We start from the raw sequence: 13,467 nt of genomic DNA, 5'->3' as shown, positions 1-13,467 counted from the left end.
CTCAACACAATTAGCTTATTGTCCCATTAACATCAACCTGCAAAGGGAGATGAGCTAAACAAATCACCATATTAGCTTCCAGCCAACCAAATCTTAATTATTGACAGCCTCAATAACCAACATGCAGGACAGAGAGCTTCTGTCATGCCCCAAACCAGATGATGCAAAAAGAGTAGAAGATGAATCCAAGGATGTTCAAGGGTTATGAAAGTAGAGGTTTTTAAAAGCCAAATCCTACAATTCCAATTTTCTAAACAAAAAAATCCAAAACAAAACACAAACCGCAGAGACAGACTGGTGATCTGTAAAAATCCATTATCATCCCCACTGAAAAGACGAGTGAAGCAGAACTGAGCTACTTTATCCAGACACCAGTCAAGTGGAAACAAATTCATTTTCCTGCTAAAGAACACAACATGTTCATGGCAATCTAACACCAACATTCACTTCCGCTTAATGGCAACTGTTTCTATTTAAACAATAGGACATGTAACATTGCAAATTACCACCTTCCATAAAGAAATATAAAACCCCAAGTATCTTAGGCTACAATGTTAGAATGAATTCAATGGGGGTTACTTCTGAGTAGACATGCCTAGGGTTATGCTGTCATTGAAGCCCTGTTTAGAGGTGTGGTCCCCCATCCTGCAATTAGGCCTTAGCTAGACCTAAGGGTTATCCCAGGCAAATGGAGGGGTTGTCCCTGCCTGCTCCTGGATGCACAGGGATGATCCTGGGACAATCCTGGGATATAGGCCTGGTCTAGCCATGGCCTTAGAATCAAGTGCGGATGAGCCCATCGGCCCCATCTCCTCTGTCGCATTCTCGTCAGCTGTCCCTGTAGCCCCTCACTTGTTGGAGGGCTATCTTCTGCAGTGTGGAGCTTCCCCCTTTGTGTAGTGTTACTGCATGATTTAGACCCTTGCATAACCAAGTTTCTAAATTGTGTGGGGAGCCTACTCATATACAAAAGTCTCCCTGCTGCACATGTTACCCTCCAAGGTGTGGTGGGCTGCATGAATAAGCAACAATAGGTTCACACACACACACACACACGTACGCATCCCCCTCATGTGAGTGTGATATTGAGAAGTGGGAAAGAAATTCTGAACAGGGTTCTTGAAGTCAGGAATCCATCAAGTTCCTGTGTGAGCAGAAACCAACAGGACAATTGCCACTGCATCGCTGACACTGGCCCATTGTGGATTAATTGGAGCAGCTGTACACTAGCCAATATTTACAAATATCATTTCCTAGAAGATGTTTACTTCCTAGCATTACCTTGATTACAAGTCACTGAGAGAAGGTTGAGACCTATAAAAAGAGTCACATTGCATGGTTCACCCTATCAGATTTAGCAGGACACCATAAACTCAATCATGGCATGACTGAAATAGTTTCTCTTCGAAATACACCATGAATGGACTGTACAGGCCAGGACCAGAACTCCAACTTAACATTTGGCCTTTGTAGCTGCATAGGATAGTGGTTGCGTGGTCACATTGGTTACCCAAAGTCTTACCACTCCGCTAACAGCTGCTCAGTCATCTGGAAAATCTGATGGGAAAGTGGGCAGTTGGAAGCTGCATGCTACCTCTTTTCTGGAGAGCTGGCCCTGCCATCGGGCAGGGTGTGGAAGCCTGATTCACAGGATGGATTTTGAGATACCATTAAAGGACAACAAAGTGCCAATTGCTTAGCTTATATTTTACTACTATTTTATTTCCCTCCCCATCTCTTTTGTGTGTCATGTTTTTTCAGATTGTAAGATTGTGAGCAGGGACTGTCTGGTTTACTGATTAATTCTACGGCAGCCTTTTTTGGGCTGAGGAATAGGATAAAATACTAATACTAAATGTTCTGTGGATTTGTCTGGCTACTTGTATCTTTAGAAATGGTTTTGAAAGTGTTCAGTCCCATGAAAGTCTACAAAATCATAGAGCATTTGGCTAAAGTAAATACAGAACAGGTGTTTGCCATTTTACGTAATATAAGAATTAGGGAAGCGTTTGATAACATATTCAACATGTATAGAAACAAATACACAACCTGCTGGAAAGGCAATTTGTAAAGCAATAAGTGAGTCCAAAATACATCATAAGCTGGAACAACATCAAATTGACCTCAAGTAGATGGTACCATTATTAATTTGGAGAAGACGGCAGGAATTCCAAGCACATAGGATATAATTTCTATCTCATTTTCGTAAATGGGCCAAACACGACTGCATTTCCTATATAAATTCTACTTGTCTATTTTTAAATTCAAATAGATAAGTAATTTGGATATTTTAGAGAACTTCTTCCTAGGCAAGGAAATGAATGAGGTATTGAATTAAAGCACAGAACACAGATTTGCAAAATTAGTGGTTTTAAAACATAATCCTTCCCCTAACCCCATCAGAAAAAAGTAACAAAAGATAAGTGAGATAATTGCAGGTTTGACAAAAGAAAGAAAACAAAACTGAAATAATCACATTAATGCTAAACTATATAGCACATAACACATGGCATGGGTTATTGAATTCTGGGTTGTTGTGTTGTGCAAACCCAGCTGCACTAACAGCAACAACAACAACAACAGAAAGGGAACCAATCTTTTGTTGTTGATTTGTGAACTTCAGGTTGTTTAAACCATGGATGGTTTCACCAGAAGACTGAGAAAACAGAACATGGTTTATTTGATCGTCAGCAACAAACCATGGCTTAAATCAGGGGTGCAGAACCCCAATCCAGCCCACATAGCTTCTTGGGATTCTTCAAAGAGTAGGCCTTAGGCTCCAAGCTCCACCCTTGGAGGAATACTCCCGGAGAACTATCTCCAATCTGAGACTGGACATAGCAGTGGGGATTTCTCTGCTGTAGCATGACAGCAGTGGAACACCTGCTATTATTATCAATCTCAGATTGGAGATAGCAATGCAGTGGGGGTAGGGGGTGGCATTGGGACTGCACTGGGGAGAGTGTCCATTCTTCTCCATACAGGTGAGTCCTGCTGCCCCTCAGTGCCACTGCTACCTCTGATCTCAAATTGGAGACGCCCTTTCTCCAAGCTGGGAGGAAGCAGAGTTCTGTGCCTCCTTTCAGCACAAAGTAAAAAAATGAAAAGGGGGGTGACATCATGGGGGGGCTGGAGGGGGGCAATCTGCCCCCACACCCCCAAACAGTTCTGCACTCTTAGGTTAGTCAAACTATGGGTTAGCATTATGTGCAAACCAGTTCAATGTTTGAGACCTATACTGGCTCTAAGAGCTCAGATTCATTTCATTTAAATAAGCCTTCCCTTCATATTGGTTCATTTGCTGTGGTGTTATGGAATTTACAAAAATTCCAATTGCTTAGAAGCATTAAAAACGATCAGCACACAAGGTCTGATCAGCACACATAGGGCTGTGTGCTGCTGGGCTGGAAAAGGCTTCAACATAAAAAGAAGTAGTCAGGTCTAACCATGTGTTGGTTAAGTGTTAGGTTCTGTAAAAACTTTTTGTATGTGTAAGAGCTGTATGTAAACGCTGTGTTTGAACCATGTATGAATTATGAGTATTAAGTGTACATAACCTTAACATGTGTTTGCATATGTGTAAACAGGTGAATGTATGCAGGAGTAAAGAAGAATAGATACAAAGAAGGTATTGCACACTAAAAAAAGAAAAAGCTCTGCAAATGTACAGAGGTCTCTACTTTTTCTAGCATACTTTTATTCTAAAATTATTGCCTTGAACCATGAAAAGCCTTGAGTCAGCCCTTCAAAAATCTTTATATAGGGACCTCAATCATCTCAGTTAATCATACATAATGAATTTGATCTTCTTTTCCTTTTTCAGTGAATTAACCTGTCCAAAGCAGTTATGGTTTCAGGACATAAACCCAAGGTTAATATTGCTTGCGTATGTATGTGTGCACACACCCCAGTACTAGTGCATTAATGTACTTACCGTTCAGTTGCCTCCTTCATACTATGCACACAGTGCATTTTGAATACATAAATTAACCCTGACACTTCAATGCACCCTCTGAAATTAAAGTCAGCTTTCCAAGCCATGGAAACTTGACAGAAACAGCAAATAGACACATGGCTTCTGTAGGCCATTTTACTTCATTTCCTCATCCACACCAGTGACTCTGACTTGCTTTTAACTGGTTAGTCCCTCCTTCCTACAGACCTAGTGTCTTCAGCGTCTTTGTAATTGATGGCAGCTTCTCAGATTATGGCCTCAAACAATATACACAGCAAATTATTCCATTTCTTATCCCCTGACACAGCTTTCCATCATTTCATAGTGACAATGAGTTCTTTATAGAGTACTTTAAAAAAAAAAAAGGAACAAAATAAAGTAAACTCGCTTTGGTTGAATATGAAGATGAATGCAACTAAGGAAATTCTGATTAAATCTGGATTTACGTCTACATCAGTAAAGAGGGAGTTATTAAAAATATATGAATAAGCACTACTTCATAAACACTATAAAAAAAATCCTGTACCTTTGTGCCAAGCAAATCCAACTTCTAATAAAAACAGAAATACAGTGGGCCTCTGACAACCAGCTATAAGGGCAGTCATCCAAATGGAAACTCAGATACTGTAAAAACAGTAATTAAAAAGACGTAACTTCTTCTTTTTCCTGAGTAGGACATATGCCAATCTGGGTGTTGAAGCACAAGCGCATTCCTAGCTGTGACAAATTTAAACCTTAATGCAACATTCCACATGAATAAGCATCGCGGAGAGTGGAGCAGAGGCAGTGGTATAAACCACAGGGGTAAATATCAGTGAGATCTCCTAGCCTTGATCTCACTTTTATTGACCCCTGTGGTCCTGCAAGTTGTGTGGCTATGCTGGCTAGGTCTGACGAGGGTTTCAGTCCAACAACATCTGGATGGCCACACATTCCCCACCCCTGATCCAAAAGGAGAAGCCCCTGTTCAAATGTGGAACTGCCACTACATCTATCCTTTGCCGATTAAGTCTCGCACTGGCAGGAGAAATGGAAATGAAGTAATTACACATTATTCCACAGCAGCTCAGACTTTTGGATCTGGTGTCCAGTGGGGTCAATGGATTAATTTTTATTTATATCTCAGCTTCCCACAGCACAGTCTACAAGGTGGCTGTAATAAGGACTAGCAGTAGACAAATCATGATATAATTTGGAACCATTTTTAATTAGTGTGAGAAACGTGCGTCAATTTCTTCCACCATGTTATCCTCCTACGCGGATGGAGGTGGTGTCCCTGCTGCCAGTACATAAGGCTTCATCTAATGGTGGCTGCTTTGGCCAGCTACCAAAGGACAGATTACACCGGAATACGGACCTTTTGCAGAGGCAGCTTCAGAAGGGGGTAGCCACTCACTGGCAGCCTCCCACTGCTGCTTTTTATTTTAAAAAAAGTTGGGACACTGTTGTTGTATTCCTGTGCAATATCTGGCTTAGCACTAATACAACTAGTCCCAATTAAGGTCTAATCTGATAAAATAGGAGATCTTTGATTACCCATAGTAATCAAAAGGAGAAATGATTTTGGAATCAGTGGAGTGGCAATACATATTATAAATAGATCCATCTGAATGTGAGTTTCTCCATGTAAAAAAGTGTGTCAGATATAAGCTGTCATCTCATTGTTCTTTGATGTTAAAGTAAATTCAATAATGCTAAATAAATAAACATTTTTCACTAATTTCTAAAGCATGTTTTCTACGTAATGTTTTTAATGGGATTTTTATGCTTATAACCGAAAACAGCATTATGGAATGTATTAATGTATTATACTGAACCATTTGTAAGCAAACATGAATTATGTATGGCAGAAAAGCAATCCAGAAATAAGATACAGAAATTGTAAAAGTAAAAGAAAGAGGTGGAGGTATTCTCACAAGTTTGCTTGTAAGTACACTATATTTTAAAAACTGAAAAATCTGTGAAGAAGTACTGCCTGAATGAATGGAGGCCAAATTCCACATCCTCATATCTGCTATGATGCTAGAATACCTCTGGGACACCAAAAATATAATTCTTGCTTTGTGATATTTTGCTTCAGCATAGATACACATCAGATTAAGCCTTTATTTTATAGCACATGGAATTTCAGGATTGGGTGATCACAGAAGACACAATTAGGTCCAAGACAGAGCCAAGGGTGTGTGAGACAGGGAGTGCTTCCAAACAAGACTTTTATTGTGTTATTGTCCTACCTCACTAACGGAATTGTACAGCCAGTCGAGATGATGTCTTCTTTCACTTGTAACCCTCCCGTGATTTCCCAGTACTTCCATCTTATTTCTTAACAGAAATAACCCAATAAGGGGAAAAAAGACAGAATAGGTGCACAATGCTTTTAAACTGAGAGTGCTAGGAGTCCTCCATCTAGAAGCACCCTAAAGTTTTTGTGCATTTCATTCCTCTTAAGCTTTGTCCATCACTGTCATGGTGCAAATGTTAATGGGGGTAGGTGGGAGGACAACACATTTGGGGGTGAAGTTTCATGGAACGTCTATTATTGATTCAGCTTCTGCTAAAAGAAATTAACATGTAAAATTAACAAAACATCTACAGAAAAGTGTTTTGTACCTCCCGTTTTTATATTCCCTGTCTCATCTAAAACAGAACTTTCACATTTTCCCTAGCAGGGAAATTATGTCTACTATGAAAGAAACAAATATTCTATTCTGTACAAGATAAGGATGCAGAAAAAACAAACTACTCCAAGTCTATTGGCTCCTGGCCAATGTACAGCAGTGTAAAAGAAGCCAAAAACAGAGGATGATCACAATATCTAGGGTGGACAGTAGCATTTCTTTGTTAGCAGATTATTCTTGCTAGTAGTTTGAAAGCCTCTATCACAGAGGTGTGATATTTTCCTCTGAAAATGCAACTTCAGGAGACAATGAAGGTTGTTTCAAGACCAAGTTTCCATTAGGTTGGAAATATCCTACTGTCAAGTTCAGCTATACATTTGAGCAAAATATGCTCTGAAATGTGCACTGTAGTATTTAAGCACCAGAAATAATCAGTGACACACAAAACGAGGCACAAGCCTTGGGGTAACTCTTTGGAAGATTCAGCAGAGGCAATATGAGCAAATAAATCGTGGGGAAATTGCTGCGCTTCTTCCTGATAGGCTCAGAAAGTTTCCAAGGTGTCCCAGAGCCTAGCATCTGTTGAGAATGCCAGGACACCTAAATTTAATCGATGCTAAGATCAGTTTGTCTCCTCTGTCTGATATGCCTCCCTACCACGACCTTTGGAGACAGACTGAGAGGATTCCAAAAATCATGAATGATCATGGCTTCCCATCAGCCTCCAGGGTGTAAAGCACTCACTGCAGCCCTGAAGGTGGGACAGAGCCAAAGAAAACAAACAAGGTTCTGGTATTTCTGCCTTGAGGGCACAAAAGTCTCCGGCTATATAAAGCCCCACATTTAAACACACACACACACACACACACACACACACACACACACACACACACACCACTAAATGTGATGAAGATGAAGTTTCTGCAAAAAGCCAGTTTAACACACACACACACACACACACACACACACACACCAATGATAAAAAGAAAGGAGCAGAAGAAAGGAGGGGGGAATATCCTTCCTTCCTCCTGCGGCTAGTTTATTGGCATGTATTAAACGTAGGCTCGACAACAATAGGCTATAAATCACTGCCCATGAGAAGTGCCAGGTGGAAAGCAATGGATGAAATTAAAACATCTTTCTTGATCCTACCCAGTGCTAATAACAACACAAAGTTAGTTGGGAAACTTGTTGCCTTTATACCTAGATGGGGGCGGGTGTTTCTTACCAAGGATTTGAATACAATATTCTTGCAAGGCTTTCTTTTTTATTAACCCACCTACAAACTAGGGCAGTCCTTTCTTCGTTTTCTCAAAGATTCTGCACAAGTGGCAATTTTTGCATAATCCCTTGCTATGCAAAACCATATGATGAACTTACAAATTTTGAGACCTATTCTTTTCCTGATCACAATGACTGGATCAAACGGAGTTTAAGGGAATTTTGTCATGTTTAATCAGCAAGAGAAATTAACATAACAAACAGCCTGCAAGTAAAGTGGCATAATAAGCATGACAACTGGGGAAGAGCCATGCCTCAATAGCTACTGAAAAAAGCCACTAAAACTCCCAAATAGAACAAAAAACTAGTGGTGGGTTTTGCAAGGACCCCCCTGCCACCCATGAGTATCCCATCCTGGGTGTGGCCAGCTATGACTCCTCTCTCATCAGAGTTAATGGGTGAGGCCAGCAACACAGCGCATTTGTGAAATACAGCACAGGAGTAATGCAGGCGCAGTGGCACAGGGATTTCCTAGCTTTGTATCTTGAAAATTATGCATTTGGGGCTGACTTATCAATGATTACGATCTATTAGGTGTTTATTTATTCCCATTCCTGCCTTGATAATCTCTCTCACTGACCTGGGATTTTATGCATTGCTGAATGTGGGAAGGCTACAGCAGGAACCCGCTTTCCATTTGACAGACATGTATTAGTTTGTGTATTAAGTACTACTGTGTCAAATCCTGAGAATCAGAAACCCAATCCATATGCGTTAACAGATACCGCTTTGTTGAACGTAATTATGAAGCTTTTATTTCAAGGGCAGAATGATACTTAATAAGGCTGGGCTGGGCTGGGCTGGGCTGGGGGTGGGGATGAAAAAGAAATTGGAGTTTTATATTTGGGAAAGACAACATATCTGAACAAACTCAATTGATAACAATCCTTTCTGAGGAAATCAAGCAGGCATGAACTTATCCCGTTTCAGTTTCTCAGAGATGGAAACAGAGTAGCCACACAAAGCTAAAAAAAAAGGGGTGGAAAAGAATCAGATAACAGCCTCCCAATAAACTCCTTTCCCCATGACCGAAAGGCACCTATTTTAGACAAAGATCTCTATTAATTCAGAGAGAGGAAATGCAAAAACCTCACTAAGGGGAATTCATTAGAAGCAACCCTACTAGAGGAAGCTCTCTTATCAGGCTGAAGATGGACATTGCTGAATACTTGTGTAGCATTTCAAATGTTTGTACATGAGAAAGCTGCCATGTACCCAGTGAATTTCAAGATGGCCTCAATTACTTCCTGGCAACAGTGTATAGAACACTGCTTCTTTTTTATGTTAGACATAATATCATCTTCTCCTATTACCCCAGAGAACCTGGGGGCTTTCAAGAAACAAGGGGTGAAATCAGGACACATGAGGGTCAAACATGCTTATGTATATTTGAGTAATAAAAAGAGAAACAAAAAGAACTCAGCTCTTCATATGACAAACACAAAGTTTAACTGCCCAGGCGTTGTAAAAGCAGTTAATGCATACTGCCCAGCACCCACTTTAACTTGCTGGAAAAAGATGTAGCACTCTCATCTCTAGAAGCCTGATGAAAATTCAAAACCTGTCAACGTTTCTGCAAATGCTCTAAGGCAAGGTCATTGAAGACACAGAGACCTTTTTGTCCTTGGTGCTCCTAGACAGCCAGACTACTCAAGAATGAATTGGAAACAAAGAAAAAAAGTTTTCCCCTTCCATCTTAGCACTGACAATACAAACATGGCACTTTTCCAGGTGTCAATGCTGCCTGAAATGAGAGATTGGCTTCAAAATGCAATTTTTTAAAATAAAAATAAAAATGCTAGACACCTAAACTAGAGTGGCTGTTTTAACCTGAAAAACTCTGGACCAAGGGGATGCTGGCAGACAGTTGACGGGGAAGACAGTCATATAGCTCTGAGCATACTCAAATATGTGATGTCATATTTATGTACACCCTATATTTGCCCATAGGAGAACGGCACTATAAAGGGCATAACAGCAGTTGGAGGAAAGAGAGCTGCTTTGCAATAGAGTACTGAGGACTTGCAATATCCACATGGAGTCCCAGGTCACAACTAGTTACTCTTCTCTGTCCCTGCAAAAACAAACAAGCAAATAGGAACCCAGAAAAATAAATAATCTAAGAGCTATTTCACACCAACACAATGGCTTAGTTCAGACAACACATTAGTCAACGCACTGTGAAAACGCCACTCAACGATTGAGTTTTTAGGAGGTACTCCCCATACAACATGTTCTAACTCCACCGTTGTGTAACTGTGTGCTACCGTGGAGTTGAGTAAAATCAATTGCGACATTTGATTTACAATTCCTCCACCCTCTATCCTCAACCAGTCCTCCCGATGGTAGCCCATCAGCCATTGTTGAAAAAAAATCCCAGTGGCTCTCCTAAAGCAGCACTTGCTCCTTTTGCTACTCTTGCCAGGGAACTCTGTATCCAGTGGGAAAAGTCAACGCAATGGAAAACTCCACAGAGCCCTCCGCAAAACACCAACACAATGGTTGTGGAGGAACTCTTCTCTGCACAATGTGTATATTCAGCTTGGAGTGTTTTTTTTAAAAAACCTCCACCTTGTGGTAGAGTTTTCCCACCAAACAACATGTTTCTCAACGGTGGTGTAAAAACTCTACTGTGGAGTTCTAAAAACACAGTTGAGAAACGTGTCGTCGGAACCGAGCCAATTAATGTTGATGTGTACCAACAAAAATATCATGTGCGCATGCAAAATAGGCATGTTTACCACTATGCATATCACAGCACACATACACAGTATGGTTAACATGAGTTAACCTCTGTGTATTGCTGTGGTCCTAACTAGAAGAAACGTCAGGGCTGGGAGATGAACACATATTTGGCAAGATGGAAGGGAACAGTGAACACAAGCAGCAATGATTTGCCTTCCACTGAACATCCACCTAGCTGCAGACTGGGATAACATAGAAATTCTGGAGGGCCAGCTTAAAATGGATAGAAACAGGAGATACAGAGTAACACTTCAACATATGTTTCAAACTGGGCTTTCCATAAATACAAAGAACTCCATTCTGATTTGTTTGGGCTTGCCATATCTGTGGTACATTTATCCCTTATTGTAGACTGTGTGGGGCATGCATTGTGTAGCTCCTTTTAAACACCCACACCCACATCTGGGCACTATTTTATATTACCGTATTTCTTCGATTCTAAGACGCACTTTCCCCCGCATATAAATATCTCTAAAAACGGGGTCCGTCTTAAAATCGCAGGTCATTTATTATTTCTTAGAATCAAAGCTTTTTTTCTGTTGGTGGTACTGAAATTAGTGTGCATCTTACAATCGATGGCGTCTTAGAATCAAAGAAATAAGGTATATCCTTGCATTTTAAGATATATTATATGGTACTGAGCATGGGTAGCAGCAACACCTGGCTTCAGTTCCAAAATCCAGTAATCTTTGCAGAATTGAACTCAGTGAGTAATGCTGGCCAATTTTTACATCAGAGGATTCAATTACCACTCTGAGACAGCGGGTCATTTTAGATGTATCACCAAATCATGGTTTGGTACTACCATGAACATTCCCTATACCTACACGCTCTCAGATCTACCAGTCTCCTCACCTCTCCTGCTCCAGTTCCTTCCTCATTTAGCAACAAGCCATAGTTAGCCACCACTGCATCTGAACCAGGCTTGGTTTGCACAAATCATCGACTGGCTGCAAACCATCATTTGAACTAATGTAGCGCTCAGAGGTGAACCACAAATAACATGTTGTGAAACAATCCAGAGAAAATCCTTCCATCAAACCACATCTTCATTACTATTCAGAGTTTTCTGATTTACTGACATTCAATGAACTAATGTCAAGGAAAGTGAAAGATTCTGAACTCCTCCTCTTGGCAGCGCCAAAGGAGGAGATGGAGAGCACATAAGTTGAGCTTTGCTGTAGTTTGTTCATGTCATGCTAAACTACAGGTTTTTATGTGTCCAAAGCCAGGTTTATGCCTAACATGGTTGGAGGAGAGAAGGTAACGATTGTGAGAACATCAATGTAAACCTTCTGGTTTGATCTTCACATATCAATTAAATGTGATAAAGAAACTCGCAAGAAATAGGAAAAACATATTCCTTGATAAACAGGATTATTTTACTATCAGGGCTAATGTGTATATACTAAAACAGTTGCCTTCAAATCTTTCCCTTTGTTTCCAGTGTGTGTGTGTGTGTGTGTGTGTGTGTGTGTTAGTATCTTCTGCCTCTCTTTGAATGATGAAGAAAGGTATTCTAAAATGAATCAGACTGCAATATGTTTCCCTTGTGCTTTTCTTTTAAGCTGGTGTGGAATATATCAGAGCCATAAATTTTCTTACCCTTCTGTTCTGTACATCGAACACCTCTCCAGAGGAATTTTTAGCACTCCATTATTCAAACCCACAAACAGTGATCTGTCACTGTGCAATATCTGAAGGCTCTGGATTGGCTCCTTTTGGCTGGCAGGAAGAATCTGCATTTCCTCTAAATAACAGCTCCTCAGACTCTTATTAGTGGTAGAAAGTGCCTTCAAAATGGTGCCATGCTCTAGCAGAACAAGAAACAAGAGGCAAGTAAATCTTCAGGATGTTGATTCAGGTTATCATCCAGCACAGACAGTGAAAATTAACTACATCCCATTTACATGGCTGCTTTTAACACCACTTTTTTTCTCCTCTCCCGTTTCCTTTTTTCTTTCGCACTTACAATAACATGTGCAACAAAGTGAATCGAATCACTCTTGGTGGAAGCTCCTTTGCTTGTGCATTCAGATGTCCAAATTATATTCAGGATGCAGAGTGCATGAGGATAAGTTATATGTATTGTACGTGCTAATAAATAGTAGGGTTTTTTGTTATTATTAAGGAAAACATGGGATAAGAGCACATCTACACCTTTAAAGCAGCTTCAGCCAACCAGTGTACCCTAGGAACTATAGTTATTTGAAGAGGGTACGGAACTCTAGCTAGTAAATCTCAGCTTCACCTCTAATTTCCAGGTTTTTTCCAGCTGGAAAAAGATGTGTCCTAGAGAATTACTCACACAAAGATATATTTGTGTGGTCTGTTATGCTAACAGCTTGAAGTCCAAACACATTGACATAGGAAACCTATCAATCTGTAGCCACAGATTCAAAAGGAACATAGTTCATGACTTCTGTCTGAACATCAGGACAGACTAAACACAACTGCATTCTCACATGCCCCAATGGTCAACCACATGTTGTGACTGATGGTATTCTCACATGTAGTTTTAAATGACAGTAAATTGTCCCATAATGTGGCTATGACATTTCTGTGGTCCATAGTCGGGAGTTATAACTCAACAATCATCAACACTATATTTCAAATAAGCTTTGTAATTATATGCTATATTCATATTATGGTTGCAATTGTATGCATATTTCTTTCTAAGTCTTACTGAACTCAGGGGGACTTACTTCCAAGTAAAAATGCATACATTTTTATCTATAAACCTCTGGAAATCTTGGATCCTACATACCTGAGAATTTATCTCCCCCGTCCCACCACCATGCCCTGTGCGCTGTTGTGGGCCCAGGCATTATGGGAGTAAGGGTACACTTTACCGGGGCCTGAAGAGCC

General features: G+C 40.4%; 1 protein-coding gene across 1 annotated transcript in view; it reads right to left on the bottom strand.

Annotated features, from left to right (window-relative positions):
• The window catches only part of SEMA5B (semaphorin 5B), a 402,471-nt gene that overhangs the window by 72,146 nt on the left and 316,858 nt on the right, over positions 1 to 13,467 (bottom strand). The window contains exon 12 of the mRNA XM_063116674.1: positions 12,205 to 12,412. Coding sequence (XP_062972744.1) covers positions 12,205 to 12,412 — 208 coding nt within the window. The remainder of the gene's footprint in view (positions 1 to 12,204; positions 12,413 to 13,467) is intronic.

This window comes from Elgaria multicarinata, chromosome 2, assembly GCF_023053635.1.
Source record: "Elgaria multicarinata webbii isolate HBS135686 ecotype San Diego chromosome 2, rElgMul1.1.pri, whole genome shotgun sequence".
Classification (NCBI taxonomy): Eukaryota; Metazoa; Chordata; class Lepidosauria; order Squamata; family Anguidae; genus Elgaria; species Elgaria multicarinata.
Note: the sequence above shows the minus strand (reverse complement) of the source record. Positions and strands in the feature narration are given on the sequence as shown.